This window comes from Drosophila mauritiana, chromosome X (genome assembly GCF_004382145.1).
Source record: "Drosophila mauritiana strain mau12 chromosome X, ASM438214v1, whole genome shotgun sequence".
Lineage (NCBI taxonomy): Eukaryota > Metazoa > Arthropoda > Insecta > Diptera > Drosophilidae > Drosophila > Drosophila mauritiana.
This window is the reverse complement of record NC_046672.1, coordinates 15977544-15992972: the sequence shown is the minus strand read 5'-3', so window position 1 is coordinate 15992972 and position 15429 is coordinate 15977544. Positions and strand designations below refer to the sequence as shown.

Here is a 15429-nt window from a genome sequence, read left to right as displayed (position 1 = left end):
CACAATGCACCTTCTTCCCCACCTGCAGCATTATAAAAGCACCACCGTATGATGGTCATATACACATATACCATATAGCATATATAGCATACTGCATACTCCATACTCCATACTCCATACTCCATACTGAATACCATCCATGCCGGCTCCTTTGCGGCCTCGGTTTTGGATTGGAGGAGGCGACGAACTATTTCTCCCGTTAACATGTTCACTTCTCAAGTGTTTCCTTTGTGAATCGCTGACTTGGCTGACTGACTGGCTGACTGACTGTCTGCCAGTATGAGGCCTGGTCGCTCGACTCCGCTCGGCTCGGCTCGCCCGGCCGGCAAAACTACTGACACCGCCATGACGGCTGCCTTTCAAAAAAAAAAAAAAAAACACAAATGAAAAAAAACCTGGCAGAAAAAAGCAAACGCGCACAGGCCAATGCCAGGTCCCCAATTGCAGTCCCATTTCCAGACCCTGTCCTGGTCGCTCTTCCCCTGAACGCCTCGGGACCAGTAGTGTTGACAAAAGAGTTAGAAGTCAGACGTAAGCTTGAAATGAAATGGTATCATTAAGTCTAATGGGATTGAACTTTGGCTAGCAAGGATTATGTATTAAATATCCTTGCAGTCACATACAAAATAATGATTAAAATATTACAAACTATAAACCAATTAAAAACAGAAAACTGTTGCATGTCTACTGAAATATCCAGCGAACCATACAATAAAGAACCTATTTCTTCAATTTTTGATTCAATATTAAGATATCAATATTAATTCAAATCAAATCCATACTTGAGAAAAGCACATCTGAAAAAGATGTTTCCATTAAAAAAATGTACCCAACTTTAAGGGCATATTCAAAATATCCTGATTCTGGTCAAAAACCCGCCAGATTCGCAATTCTCCTGACATAGAATATATTATTGTGATTTATACCGTGTTGTCATTCCGCTGACAAAGTCAAGTCGTTTGCCGCCGAGCTTCTTCAGTTCGTCGGTTCGCTTTGGCACGGATCAACTGCTAATGGGTTCCCTGATCACTTGCAACAGCACCGGCTATATAATAATAAAACGACAGGGTGACAGGGACGGTTCACCAAAGGGTTAATGCCGAATTTCAAAAGGCCTTAATGAAAAGTTCAGCTGATTTGACGTCCCACTCGAGAAATCGCTCGCTTGGCGCATTCAAGTCAAAGTCACCATTGCCATGTCCGTCGATTCGACTGCGACTGAGACTATATATACTATATACGCCATATACATATACTTATACGCGAAAAGCGGAGGAGAAACGACAAAAAGTCAACCTGGTCGAACGCGAAGTCGAATCCGTGGCACGACAACACGACATCGTTTTGTACGTCACTCAAAACGTTCGTGGGCTGTCAGGGAGACAGTTCAAAAATGAAATATGTATATACTCGTACACATTATAACAAATTCTAAAAGGAAAGACACAAGCATGCACTCGGCGAGGAAAGTCTGCTAGTCAGACAGCCAGGCGAAGTCATTGATTGAGCATTGACGTTCGCGCTGCAAACAACAACCATATCAGAAGAGCTCACTCACTGCTTGATGTCACAATGTTCCTCGGTATTTTCCAATTCCAATTTAATAGACCCTTTTATTGTTGAGCACTGGCCGGTAAATACAACACTCGACTTGCTTCTTTGCATAATCTAAGTTTCCATCTGATCTAGTGGTATTTTCTAGTATTTTTGAAATAGTTTGTCTAAGTTGAAATAAAGTAGCAAATCAGTTAATAATGGTTAAGCTGTGGTCCCAATCTATTAGCTTTATTGTTACGTTTTTGTCCCAAAATAGGACTCGGTATTTTTCGGTATTATTTTTGGTATACTTATCAAGCTTGTACTTTATTATTTCTTTCTGTGTACACACATATGTATATGGAGTAGATCTGACCCGGCCGAATCGTAAACCAAGTTCGATGCCTACACCTATACCCAGCGGAATTCGAAAAGGGGGGTCCGGCTCTCGAGAGCCGGTGATGGTGACGTTGCCGTTCCTTGTGCTGAAATGCTGAAATGATGACACGATGACACGGACAGCGAAACGAACACGGACATGGATTCAGAGACAGACGCGAGCGCGGTGGTTCAGGGCTTTCTGTCCAGACGGAGACGAAAAGTCGCAGTTGAAGTCGAAATCCAAGTGTCATTGTCATCGTCGTACATTTTGATTTTATTATTGATTCAATTACAATGTCAACGGGACAGGAATAGTCGTGCTGGGCGGAAGGATCAAGACCGAGACGTTTCGCTCTGGTCAAGGATAAAGCCAGCAGTAGGGCTAAATAAAAAGCACCACCGGACACATGAAATATTCAGTTCATTAATCAATCAATACTTCAGCGACCCAACTATGTGGTATTTTTTTTTCCTTTTACACAAACCTAAAATAAACGATTGTTATGTTTGCGTGATTTTAATTTGGGGTTGCTGTTTGCCTGCGAAAAATGCAATATTTTTGAAATGGAAAGTGAAGAGGTTTTAAAGTTGTACTTTTACTACTGGATCTCAAGAGAATATTTTGAAAAAAGCTAAGTATATGTATATAAAGCTTGATGATGCAATGATGATGCTCTACTGTTATCAGACTTTTGCGTTATATATTTAAAGCGTGTTGATTTGCCTGGTTGACATGCGCCGCTGTCACAAGTATAATACGTGTACGAAGCTGATAATTCCGCTAATGGGTTGACCCAATGTTTGCACAGTTAAAACTGTTAACTGTCCAAGACTTAAGCCCATGAGTAAATAAATGGTAGTCTGTCTGAGTTCTGGTAAACCGATGCACGGTATACCCTGCAATCCTTAATAACCGAAAATAACAAATTGAAAAAAGTGTAATCTCTCTCTTTCGAAGAGACATCTGTTTACGTACTTTGAGGGTATATACATAGTGTGCACATTCATGGGCACTGGTTTTCTCTTTACAAACACACACAATGGCCATAACTGACGATAACACCTAAATGGTAATGCTAATAAGCCGTTTAAATTTGACTTCTTCTTTTTTACTTCGCAAGTGTTGTTGCTGCCGGTGCTAATGACAATAAAATGATTAGCTTGTTTAATTGGTTTTCATTTTTCGCCTTTGTGTCATACGTAGACATGACTTTATGTCAAACACTCTACATTAGAGAACACATTTTGTACCTTTTCCGTTTGGAGTTGTTCTGATTTCGAATATATGTTCAATTTCTGAAATTGAACTCAGTGCAGGAATTAAGATTATGAGCAAATGTAACGTTGAATCAAATATAATTACGTATACGCCTAGTGCGCCTTGTTACGCTATGAAAACTTACTTTGAATTAGTGCCAACATAATTATTTATTTATTTATTATTTATTATTTCCTCGCAATGGGTTTTTCAATGGGTTTTCTTCAAATATAAATCTTTGGCATTTTAAAGTCAACTGTTTCAATGATTCAATCGAAAATGCATTTAAGTGACTACATTAGTCGACTTTAGGATTATTGGGACAACTTTTGTGTGCACAATCAGTTGGCACATTTTTCGTACCTTTTTAGAGAAGACTCGGATTAAATTTTATGGTCGTTTATTATATTTTGTCATTTGATTTAAATTAACACAATTTTCGGTGGACTGGCGGTGGGGTGGGGGCGTCTTGAAAAGTGTACAAATAACGTTGACTTTAACATTGCGGCAATCCCGAAGAGATTTGGTTTTTGGCATCGATGTGTGAAATGTGTCGAATTGTTGATGTGTGCCCAAGAATTTGACATTTTGACGGACGTGTTGGCATAAATCATCAAAACTTGTTGCTAGATCGTGATCGGCAATGGCTAACCACTCGTTTTTCATCGCCTTCCACTCTTTTTTTTTCTTTTAGATCTGCCGTGAAACTCTAAACTGCGATCTATAGCAAGCCGAAGACTTTTATATATATATATATATATAGATATAAATATATCTATATACAACGCACTTCAGGAAGTCGGTCCACGGCCACAAAAAGACGTAAGTTGCAGTATTATGTATTATGAGTAGATGATATTAGCTTTCCTCGACTTCCTCATACCGGTCACTTTTAGGCCATTATTTCGACAATGTCTCGGCAGACTAATTTGTATATCTCTATCGCCCCGACAAGATGACTCCAGATTTGCTTTAGATACGGCCACAGCACAATAGAGTCACAAAGCTATTAAAAACTGATATAAATCTCATTAAATGCGATGCTTGTAGCAGATGAACAAAGCCGCCGCCGCCTTGGTTTCAGCCTCGGTTTTTATCATCAGTTTTTAGCTTTTATTATTTTATTTTTTTTGTATTTTATTTATTTTTTTTTTAGCCTCGATGGTTATGGCCACAGTTTTGTGGCCCCAGCCTCAAATCTCCTTGCCTTTCCTTTCCTTCAATCAATCGTTGATTTTGCTCCCGGCAACAAACAAGAATGGCTTTTGTGGTTTACTTGAGATCAGTTCGGCGTACTTTCGGTAGAGACTCTTTTAACCAAAAATGCCACGGCCAAGCCTATGAGATGGCTTGAATAGCCTGTGCCAACTTGGCTGGATGGTCCGCATTTGAAGTCGCAGTTTGGACATCATCTTGGTGACGCCCCAAAAAACCCGATAAGTAAATAAACAAAAAGCTGAACGCAAAAAGCCAGGCAGATCACTAATGTCCCTTGAACGATAAGAGATCTGGAAATAATACTTCATAGCTGGAAAGAATATTATTTAGCAAGCATAGTTTGCTTGACTTACTAAATTGAAGTGGAAAATATCATTTTTTTTTACGTATTTTTCAACTTTTGTATTTAAAAGAGCTTCTTAAACCTTTTTTGTCACATTAAAGGGGGCTTGCGTCTGTCAACCCCAACCTTCTGCTAAAATTCGCTAACATAAACTGAAAATCACTGATTCTTCCACTTAAACGCTCCCCTTTCTTGAATAAAAAAGAAGACGTATAAAAGCAGATGCTACACTCCGAAATCCCCAATAGATCCAGTAGCCCCAACATCACACTTTCCATCCGATGATGTTGATGCGGCTTCGTGTTTGCGCTTGAGGGCTAACCGACCTATCCACTTAAAACACAGTCTAAGCCCCGGATTACGACCATTCTGGCCGACTGAATCAGGTCGAGGATACGGGGAGCCAGATCCGGGGAGCATTCAGTGCGGACCCCTGCCAGGCGGCCCAAGCCCAAACATCACGTCTGATCGGCAGCGACAGTCGGCCGAGGTCCCAAGTAGCGCCAGAGCATGCACCGAAAGAAATAGTAGGTAGATTCAAATGATCTTTAAAGTGCAAAATGCAAAATGCAGAAGCAACAATCCCCGCTTTGGATTTATTTAGTTTAGAATTCAAGAGAAAATTGTGTGCACTAAATAAACGCAGTAAATTTGCTCAATAACTTCAGTTTCTATTCACATTTTATTCTTTCTGTGTAAGGAAAGACAGTCAGTCAATAGATATCAATTTCATGATCCTCTTCCTGGTTTGATTTTTATTAGCACTTTCAGTTAGTTATGCTAGGATAAGCTATTGCTATAGAAACCTTTTTCTGTGAGTGTAATAGTAGTAGATTTTGGTTTCTCACCTGCTCGACGAGCAACAAGTTTATGTTTATTTGCTAATCCCATAATAAATAGGAATTCTATAGGTGCATAAGGCTTGCTATATAACAAATAAAATATGTAGTTCTGTACACGAAATTCACTAAATAAATAAAGAGATTCGGAAACGATTATTTTAAGTCAACAATCAAATGTGTTGATACAATTAAAAATGAGCAGGCCACTAATTACAACGATTTAAGTGTTATCAGTCATAATTTGAGGAAAATAAATATTTTCTCTGCACGAATGCCGCATTTGTCGCCCAATCGCAGTCGCAGTCGCAGCCCCACAATTGCGGACCCCAGGATCCCTGATTTGGGTCCGGGATCCATGTTCATGTTCGTGTCCTGCCATCGAACACTGCTCGATGTTGGCGCTCGCCCTGTGAATTTTTACCGGCGGGCCAGCCCAGCGGCTTTCGTCAACGATCCCACAGGGGATTTGCATACTAACAGCTAAAAAGAAAAGCAAGAAAAACAAAAAAAAAAAAAAAAAAAAAAAGAGGAAAAAAACATAAAAAAATATTAAAATAAAAACGAGAACAGAGAAGTAGTAAGTTTATGTTGGAATCACTTTGTTAAGCCCTGTTCGGCAGCAGTCGGGGCGATTCAGAGGCGTTCATAATCAGAACTGAAGTGGTGCCATGGGCTCGAATTGGGATTCGGGTTTCGGTCGGCGGGTTTCATGGGGGAAGGGAGGTTAGGGCTGTAGGAGACTACTGGAGATCTGGACAAAATATCGAGGGGCAGGCGGTTGGTTGGTCTGTTGGCTTTAACATCGGCTTTGACAGAGAAGGCAACTTGCCAAACATATCTCATGTGCGGCAAGCCGTGTTGACACTTTTAATGTGTTTCATAAATAAATTTTTACAAAATAGAGTCACGGGGAATGGGGTCCAGCTCGGGCTCTTTTGTTGAATCTGGTGGGATCGGATTGGATCTGTGAGAACGATCGGCTTGGATCGGCTTTTTCGTGTTTAATGGTTGACATTTCAACAAAAAAAAAAAAAAAAAAAAACAGAAAAAATAAGAGAAAACGTTCTGTTGTTCGACTTTAACACGCATTTATGACCGCCGCTGCTTTATGACTTTGGAAATGCGTTAAGAAAATGTTCCTTATGACGGCTGCCGCCGCCGATTCTATGCGATAAAGCCAATAATAATCATGATTGGTGTCTGGAATGCCATTTTTCTTCTCCTTTGTTCGTTCCGGGGGATACGCAGAGTGAACTGGGATCGCAGCTCGCAGCTTAGCGGCAATTTTGTTATGAGACGAAAATGAGTTTCATGTGAAATACGAAATTAAAAGGAGTTCTCATCTCGGACAGATTCTCGTCTGTCTTCTCGCAAGAGCTTCATAAATGTCGATGAAACCCTCGGATACAAATTGCCCAACAGCATCGATCGGTGCTAACAAACATATGATGTGCTGTCTTTGGGCGAGCTGCATATATATATATTTTTTTTTTGTCAGTTAAGCATGCGTCACAAATTTGGCCTATAAATCTCACTTAACCACATTTTTAAAAATCCACTTGAAAATAACATTTAATATTTCATTTAAAACATTTATCCTAATTGGAAAATTTAGCTAACTTCAATCAATGCCATGTATTGTTTAAGAATCCTTCAAAAACAATACTATTGAAATTCAAAAAAATTCCAAAAATTCCAAAAAGTGCAAAATTAATGAATTTTCAGACAAACATCTGAAAGATGAACCTGTAAAATATATATATAAAATATATACAATGAAAAAGCCCAGTCCAGCCACTTTGGACTATGAACCCCAATTATAGGCGCACAACAAAGCTCCAATAATTCTCGCTGCAAACTGTCACTTTTATGCAATCAGTGCCTCTGGCTAGAGCAGATGGGTTCAGATACACACAGCTCGCACAACATATGTATGAATGCCGATGGAGGAGAACTGGTTTGGTCAGAACGGAGAGCTCTCAGATTCGGAACGTGTCAAATCACAAATATATGTTTGTACGCGGGAAAATAGGTATGAAAAAATATCAAATTAAATATCAACTGGAAGCAATTAAAAGCTGCCGCGTCGTGCATCTCCGCTTCTAAATGCCGGTAAAAACGTTCCCTACTCCGAGATCCCAACAGAAACGTAATCGTAATAAATGTCGTTACAACAGCAGCAGCAGCAGCCCGAACAGGTGGCAATTAAAAAACAATTTGTATACCATTTAAATGACTTGCCAAGATGACATATATCATGCAAAAGTTCCCCAATGCCAAATGGCACTGTCCGAAGGCAGGCGAGAGATGAAAAAAAAAAAAGAAAATAATGATAAAAAAATAATAATAATAGTAGCGAAAGTTTCCATAGCTGCAGTTTTTGATACACATTTAATCGTACATTTTGTCATTTGCCATATATCATTGCATGTCGCCCAGGGGAATTTAATATTTATAGCATTTTAAGTGGGATTTATTTGTTAAAAGTATATAAACATATGATATTCAAGCAAGGGATTGTAATTGCTAAGCCTTACAAGTCTTTTTTAATAAGATAACAAATTTTAAGTAACAGAACGTTCCTTTCATGTTAAAATAACAAACTGCAAAAACTGGATTTCGTTTTGTTTTGAAGAAGGATTTTAATATGTTCGCATGCAGACTGAACCTTCTGCTTTTTAATATTTAAGTATTCGTCGCAAGCGGCACGGCACTCATCACATGGGATCATCAAGAGGTCGCGCGTAATGATCGCGATCTCTCGGCCTCGATCTTCATCTTGATGTGGAAGTGGCAGTGGAGTTGAATATCACGATCACAGCCCTATCGATTTGGATTCGATTTCGGAACTCGGACTCGGATCTAGTCGGTTCGGCTCAGATTGGATCGGCTCAGATTGGATTGGATCGGATCGTATTGTATCGGATCGTATCGAAGATCGCCAGTCTGTTGGAGTCTTCAGTCTGGCTCTTGTGCGGTGGTGGTGGTAGTGGTGGTGGTGCCGGCACAGAAGAATGTGACATGGGGACTTCAAGTGGCCGTAGACGACAGCGCGAAGAGCGTCTTCTGCACACACTATCACATTGTCATGTCACGCCGGGCTCTCCACTAAACGATATTATGCGTGCGTATGTGTGTGTGTGTGTCTACAAGTGTCCCTCTGTGCCGCTGCCATCCGACGACTCGGCGGCTCCCCTCGCCATCACTCCTTCTAGAGACGTGAAGTGACCACTCAGAATTTGTCACATCATTATTCTTATTTTTATTTTCAATAATCATCTGTACTCGTGTATGCACGGTGTGGTTGCTTGTGGATGATGTGTGGTGTCTGGGAGGTCCGATGGCATGATGGCTTGATGGCATGATGGTCCGCGGTCCGCTCCATCGAGTTGTGGCCACTTCGTTAGGCGGTTTCGGTGGAAACTCCTTGACAATGTTTGAGATGGTGGAAGATATGTGGCTGCGAGGCGCTCCGACACGCTGCTCCCCAGATCGCTTAAATGCCACACACACTTGGTCGCCACAAACTCGGGCGAAATTAATTCAAATTATAATACCACAGGTACTGACAGCGTACACAAGTTCGGAGAGACTTTTATGCAGAAGATAAACTATTGCTGGCAGCAAATAACAATACAAATGTGACATTAAATAAATAAATAATGAAAAAGGTGACTTAAGTGCTTGGCAGTAAAAAAAACAGACATATTATTAGGCAAATACGTTTTTCTACAATGAAACGAAACGCTTTTACGGTCAAGAATTTGTTTTTGCTTTGTTTTCATTCGGTTTCTATTGTGAATTGAAACAGAAGATTTCGATTCATTCTCTATTTAAGTATTACTACTATTGTAACATTAAATAAAACGATTGCATTTTCCTCTTCTTGCAGCGAATCAACGGAAGCCCATTGCACAGCGCTCAACACTTGGAAACCTAAATGCCGCATCTAGTCTAATGTTTGGTCAAAAGTCTACAGATTAATTGTTGTTCCTAAGCCGCCGCTTGATGAATATTGGCCACGAGAAGCATCCGCCGCACTTTCATCCGCATCCGCAACCGCAACCGCATCCGCATCCTCGCGCCGCCGCCTCTGAAATTCATCGTTTAGCCGCCGGCGGTTCGGTTAGTCCGCCACCGCCACCGTCGACGTCGTCATCGTTGTTGTACCACCTGCCCGCCAACGCCACCGCCACCGCCGCCGCCACTGTATCCGCCTCCTATCGCCATCCACTGCAAGGTCATGAGAGGCAACAGAACCAGCATCACCTCCCCTACCAGCACCAGCACCACCACCATTACCATCAGCACCACCCACATTTGCCAACCGGTGGAGGGAACGTGCACCTGAGCCGCGAATCATCACCCGCTTCAATGGTGATGACCCCCAGCCGCCGCAGTTCGCCGCCCCTGCCGCCGCTGCCCTTGACGACGCACCCCATCCATCCGCACTCGCATTCGCATTCGCATCCGCATCCACATCCGCATCCGCTGCCGCTGGCGCTACCGTTGCGCCATCCACTCGCCCTGAATGCGAACGCCGGCGGTCACCAGTCGCCGTCCCGCTCCTCCGGCAGCGTCCAGCAGACATCGTCGCACGCACAATCGTCGGCGCAATCGATGAGCGTTCACTTCTCGCAGCTGGCCCATGCCCAGCTGCATTTGCAGAATCAATTGCAGCAGAAGCTATCGGCGGCGGCAAGTAGGAATAATAATAACAATAACAATAACAACAATAGTAGTAGCACCGGATCGGGCACTGGAACGGGCAACAGTACGCCCACGCACGATCCGAACCCGATGAATCCGCTGAGTGATTTGCAGAACATGCAACCGTTCGACTTTCGGAAAATCAGCTCGGCGGCGGCGCTGGGTGCCTTTGGTGGTCCCTTGCCGCTGCCGCAAAGTCCCACGGAATTCGGACAACACCATCATCACAGTCAGCAGCAGCAGCATCAGCACCACCTGCATCGGAACCAGTTCTTCAATGCAATGGCCATGGCCTATCACCTGCCACCGCCACCGCCTCCACCGCCGCCCGATTCTAGATCCCCACCATCGCCGCCACCAGGTGTTGGCCAGTATCAGCATCAGGCGGGTTCTGGCTCCGGCTCCGGATCGGGATCGGGTTCGGGCTCCAGTTCGGGTGCAGGATCCGTGGATGATTCCTCTGGCAAGCAGCAACGGAACAGCGATAAGGTATCCGCCTCCGGATCATGTTCCAGTTCGCAGCGTATGACCCGCCTGGCCTTATCCTCCAATATGCGGTCGAGCCGGAAGACGCCACACTCACCGGGCGGAGGAGGTGGCGGTGGAAATGGAGGATCCGTTGGCGGCGGCGGTGGCAAGCGGCAATGGGGCTCGATGCCCGCCAATTTGGGCACCCAGTTCATCAATCCGGTGACGGGCAAAAAGCGAGTGCAGTGCAATGTCTGTCTGAAGACCTTTTGCGACAAGGGTGCTCTGAAGATTCACTTCTCGGCGGTGCATCTCAGGGAGATGCACAAGTGCACGGTGGATGGATGCAGCATGATGTTCAGCTCGAGGCGATCGAGGAATCGCCATAGCGCCAATCCGAATCCCAAGCTCCATTCGCCGCATCTGCGACGCAAGATCTCGCCGCACGATGGACGCAGTGCGCAACCGCATCCGCTGTTGCTCCAGGCGCCCAATGGTCTCATGGCGGGACTGGCACCATTCGGCAGCTTCCCGCTGCTGACGCCGCCACCGGATTTGCGGCATCATGCGATGGGTGGTTCGGGCGCGGGATCAGGAGCGGGAGTCGGTGCTCTGGAGTTGAAACACGGACAGGATTATCTGCAGAGATCGTACTTGGATGCCGGACGATTCGAGGGACAGCGTCGTAAACTGGCGATGGAGAACGAGCACACTGAAGATGAGGACGACGACGAGATACTGGAGGTAGGTTAAACAACCTGTATATATATGTATACGTTGGAAATCGCATTCCTTGGGAAAACTCTCTTAAAATATTACTCATCCGACATGTTGTCCATATATGATAAATCATCCTAATATTTTAAAACTTAGTTGTTTTTTTTAACTTTGTTTATAGTTTGCAACATATTATTCAATAACATTTTCCATTGCTCTCCCGCAGGTTGGCATCCACATGGCCGGCGACGATGATGACGACGAGGCTGACGGCGATGAGGACGATGATGACGATGATCCCGATGGCATCGTTGTGGTTGGCGATGAGATTGATAGCATGCCGCTGGACCACGAAAACGATAACGATAATGAGAATGAGAACGACGAGAGCGACGAGCGCTCCACATCGGCGGTATCCAGCCTGAGTCAAACCAAAGAGCAATCCAGTCCGGGCAAGGTTGTCCAGTCCGGCCTTGAGGAGTGCCACACATATGCCCATGCCCACGCCCACGCCCTCTCGCACGGCCACGCCCACTCGCTTGGGCACGCCCATGCCCTCGCCCAAATGGCGGCCAATAAACGGAAACGCAAGAGCCAGAATCCAGTCCGATGTCCTGTGCAATCGGATGAGAATTCGGGTGAGAATTCAATCGACTACGATGTGGCCGCCGATCTGTCCATTAAGAAGGTGCGTCTGCCAGCGCAGGCCGCCGCATCCGCCAAAGAATCGGAGGTGGGCGAGTCCACCAAGTCGATACCATCGCCACCCCTCACGCCCTACGGTGATCTCAGGCCGGTGGGTCTCTGCATTAAGACGGAACAGGATCACGATCAGGAACTGGATCAGGAGCAGGGTCAAGAACGTAAGCGGGAACAGGATCAGGAACCTGAACCAGATCCTGTAGCTGCGGCATCCAAGCCAGAAATGAAACTGGAGGAGCAGGAAACGAGGCCAGCTGACAAGGAGGACGACAACGAGGAAGATGAGCAGGAGTCGTCGCCGGTGGACACCACACTAGATCTTTCACGGGCAGCGGCCGCCATCAAATTGGAGCCACTGGAGGAGATCAACTACGAAGCGGATGAGAATCGCTACGTGCGCATCAAGCAGGAGCTAATGGGTGGCGATGAGTCCTTGGCGGAGGAGTCCAGCGACAAGACTGCCAATCACAATAATAATAATAACAATAACAATAATATTAACATTAACAATAGTGTGCGCCGCGTAAGTGACAACGGATTGGATGCGAGTGAGCTCGAGGAGCGCGAACCGGAACCGGAACCGGAAACTGAAACAGAACCCGAACACGAACAAGAACACGAACCGGAACCGGAACCGGAAACGGAGGTGGAGGTGCCCGAAGTGCCCATCGATAAGGAGAACCCCCTAAAGTGCACCGCCTGCGGTGAGATATTCCAAAACCACTTTCATCTCAAGACGCACCACCAGAGCGTCCACCTCAAGCTGCACCACAAGTGCAATATAGATGGCTGCAATGCGGCATTTCCCTCGAAGCGCAGCCGCGATCGTCACAGTTCGAATCTCAATTTGCATCGCAAGCTGCTGTCGACCAGCGATGATCATGGATTACTCCATGCACCCGTGATGCCCGCAACGGATCCGCTCCTGGAGCTAATGAGTCTCAATTTGAATAACAACAAGAGCGGCTTCCATCACTCGGCGATGGTGGGCTCATCGGCAGGCGGCGCTGGCGGTGTGAATCCGGCGGCGGTGGGCAGCATTCAGGCGGAGATTCTGGCCCGCATTTGCGCCGGTGCCCATGCCCATGGACTGAATGTACCGCTCTGTTTCGAGGCTTTGCAGCATCGTTTCGCCGTTGGACATGGCCACGCTGGTTATCCGCTGATCGCCGGCGATGGCTCGCCACCAAGTCCCCGCCTATTTTTGAGCCACGGCGGCGGCGCGAGTCCGCTCCTGTTTGCCGGACTGCCGCGCATGCCGAGATTCCCCCAACTGACGCCCCACATGCTGGCCGCCAGTGCTGGCAATACAGCTGCCGCCGCCGCCGCCGCCGCCGGAATGGGCGGACTTAGTCCCTTCTGTCGACGCACCTCCTCCGATTCAAATTCACAGCACTCGATAACGCCACCGCCGAAGAGATCGCGATCGCAGTCCAGATCACCGGATCATTGTGTACATCCGGCGCATGCCGGTGACACCACGGGCATCACCGAAGATCCGGGCCAGCGGCAAAGTCCCGATCGCATATCATGACCATGTACCTCGTACTATGCCAAGGCGTTGGCATTTTATCACTAAGAGCCCCCCATGTCATGCGGTGCACACACTTTGGAAGTCAGATATGCGAGATATACGGATGGGGTTATATCTTGATCTATATATATATATATATATATATATACATATATATGGAAAATGCATTGCTCATGCTCACATCGAGGATCGAAGATCGTCTGCCGCTCATAAATACGAAAATACTTTCACTTAGGCTAATGCTAAAATAAAAATATTTAGATGGATCAACTAGCATTTTTTTTTTCTATACATAAATATACATACAATATATATATATATATATATAGTTATTTATACTATATATATGAGTCCCTTTTTTTTAAATTGTACTTATGAAAACTGATGTTTTGTGTACAAGTACGTCGTGTTGTAGAGAATTTATAAATGGCAAAGAAATAACAAGTACTAAATAAATAAATAACGATACATATTGTTAGTGATACTCGATTATGTAAGTTAAGTAGCCTCTAAGCAGCGCCTACTGGTATCGTGAGTAACGTTTTTTTTTTTTTTTTATTGTAACTGAAATATTAAGTGTGTTGTATATGATATGACGGAATGGCAATGGAAATGCAAATGCAAATAATATGAGTCAACCAACGACGAAACGCTTGATATGAGGAAACGAACTAAATTTGATTACAGATTGCCGTTCACCGAACTGGGTTAGGATCACTCATTAAAAGTCCTCAAGATCCAAAAATCGAAAATAATAAACAAAAACAAAAAAAAAGAAAAATATGAACCGTTTTGTTGTTTTTTTATTACAAACAAATCCTAAAGTAATTATGTAGTCGGTTAGTTAGTTCTGAAACAGTAACCAGACAAATACCTTCAACTCATATTTAAGCTATATATGTTTGCAATAAAATATCTGAAAAATTCTTAAATCTCTGTTTGTGTTTGGGAATCGGAACTTCAAAATGGTGGAACTGTTATCATGGAATAGTACCCAAGCTGGGAAAACGAAACACAATACATACTTCGCCAATTTGGAAGCCACCTACTCATCATCTAAAGATTCAATGGGAAGTTATTTATTATGTAACTCGAATTCATCTAGCACTGCTGTCGAATCTAAAGGACATTTTCTGAAATGTTCTAAGTTTATTTCTATTCATTTACTAACAGAAATTAAGATAAGCTATCCTCCTGATTGCAAATTAAAAATACAAGAAAGTGAAGTTTAACTTTTAACAGTTAAGAGATTTCTTTATAGCATCCAAGTTATTATAAATTCAGATTTTCCAGAATTTTACAAGAATTTTCAAAATATTTTTATTAATTTATTTAGTTTTCCTAGAAACTGCAATTTTGCTGTTGTTCTAAGCATAGTTTAAATAGATTGTTGATACTCCGGCATTGCTTTATTATGTAAACATATATAAATTTATACATATATGTATCGTGTAAATAATGTAATGTGCAGTCAAGCCATAAATTTGGCACAAAAACGAGTTGTCCAGGAAAAAGGCAAATTCGCCTGAACTTGAGCGCTTTGCAACGATAGTTTTGCGGAAGAAGAATTGCAAATTGTTGATAACAATTAGGATTGCAGATAGCTAAAATGCATGAAGGCGGAAGGTGGAAGTTCGCTGTTTTTTCCCCCCATTTTGCACACGAAAAAGGGTTGATTCCAGCACAAGCCGTTTAATTTTAGATCGATTAAGGGAAGCTC

The 15429-nt window shown here is 43.9% G+C and overlaps 1 protein-coding gene across 5 annotated transcripts in view; it reads left to right on the top strand.

Moving 5' to 3' along the window:
- Window positions 1-14496, top strand: part of LOC117148630 — a 30236-nt gene extending 15740 nt beyond the window's left edge. For 4 of the 5 annotated variants that reach the window (XM_033316126.1, XM_033316125.1, XM_033316129.1 and 1 more), the window contains 3 exons: window positions 3870-3997; window positions 9471-11500; window positions 11700-14496. In XM_033316126.1, coding sequence (XP_033172017.1) covers window positions 9587-11500; window positions 11700-13709 — 3924 coding nt within the window. In that variant the 5' untranslated portion in view covers window positions 3870-3997; window positions 9471-9586 and the 3' untranslated portion in view covers window positions 13710-14496. The remainder of the gene's footprint in view (window positions 1-3869; window positions 3998-9470; window positions 11501-11699) is intronic. The other variant, XM_033316130.1, reaches the window with a different exon arrangement.
- The last annotated feature ends 933 nt before the right edge of the window (window positions 14497-15429 follow it).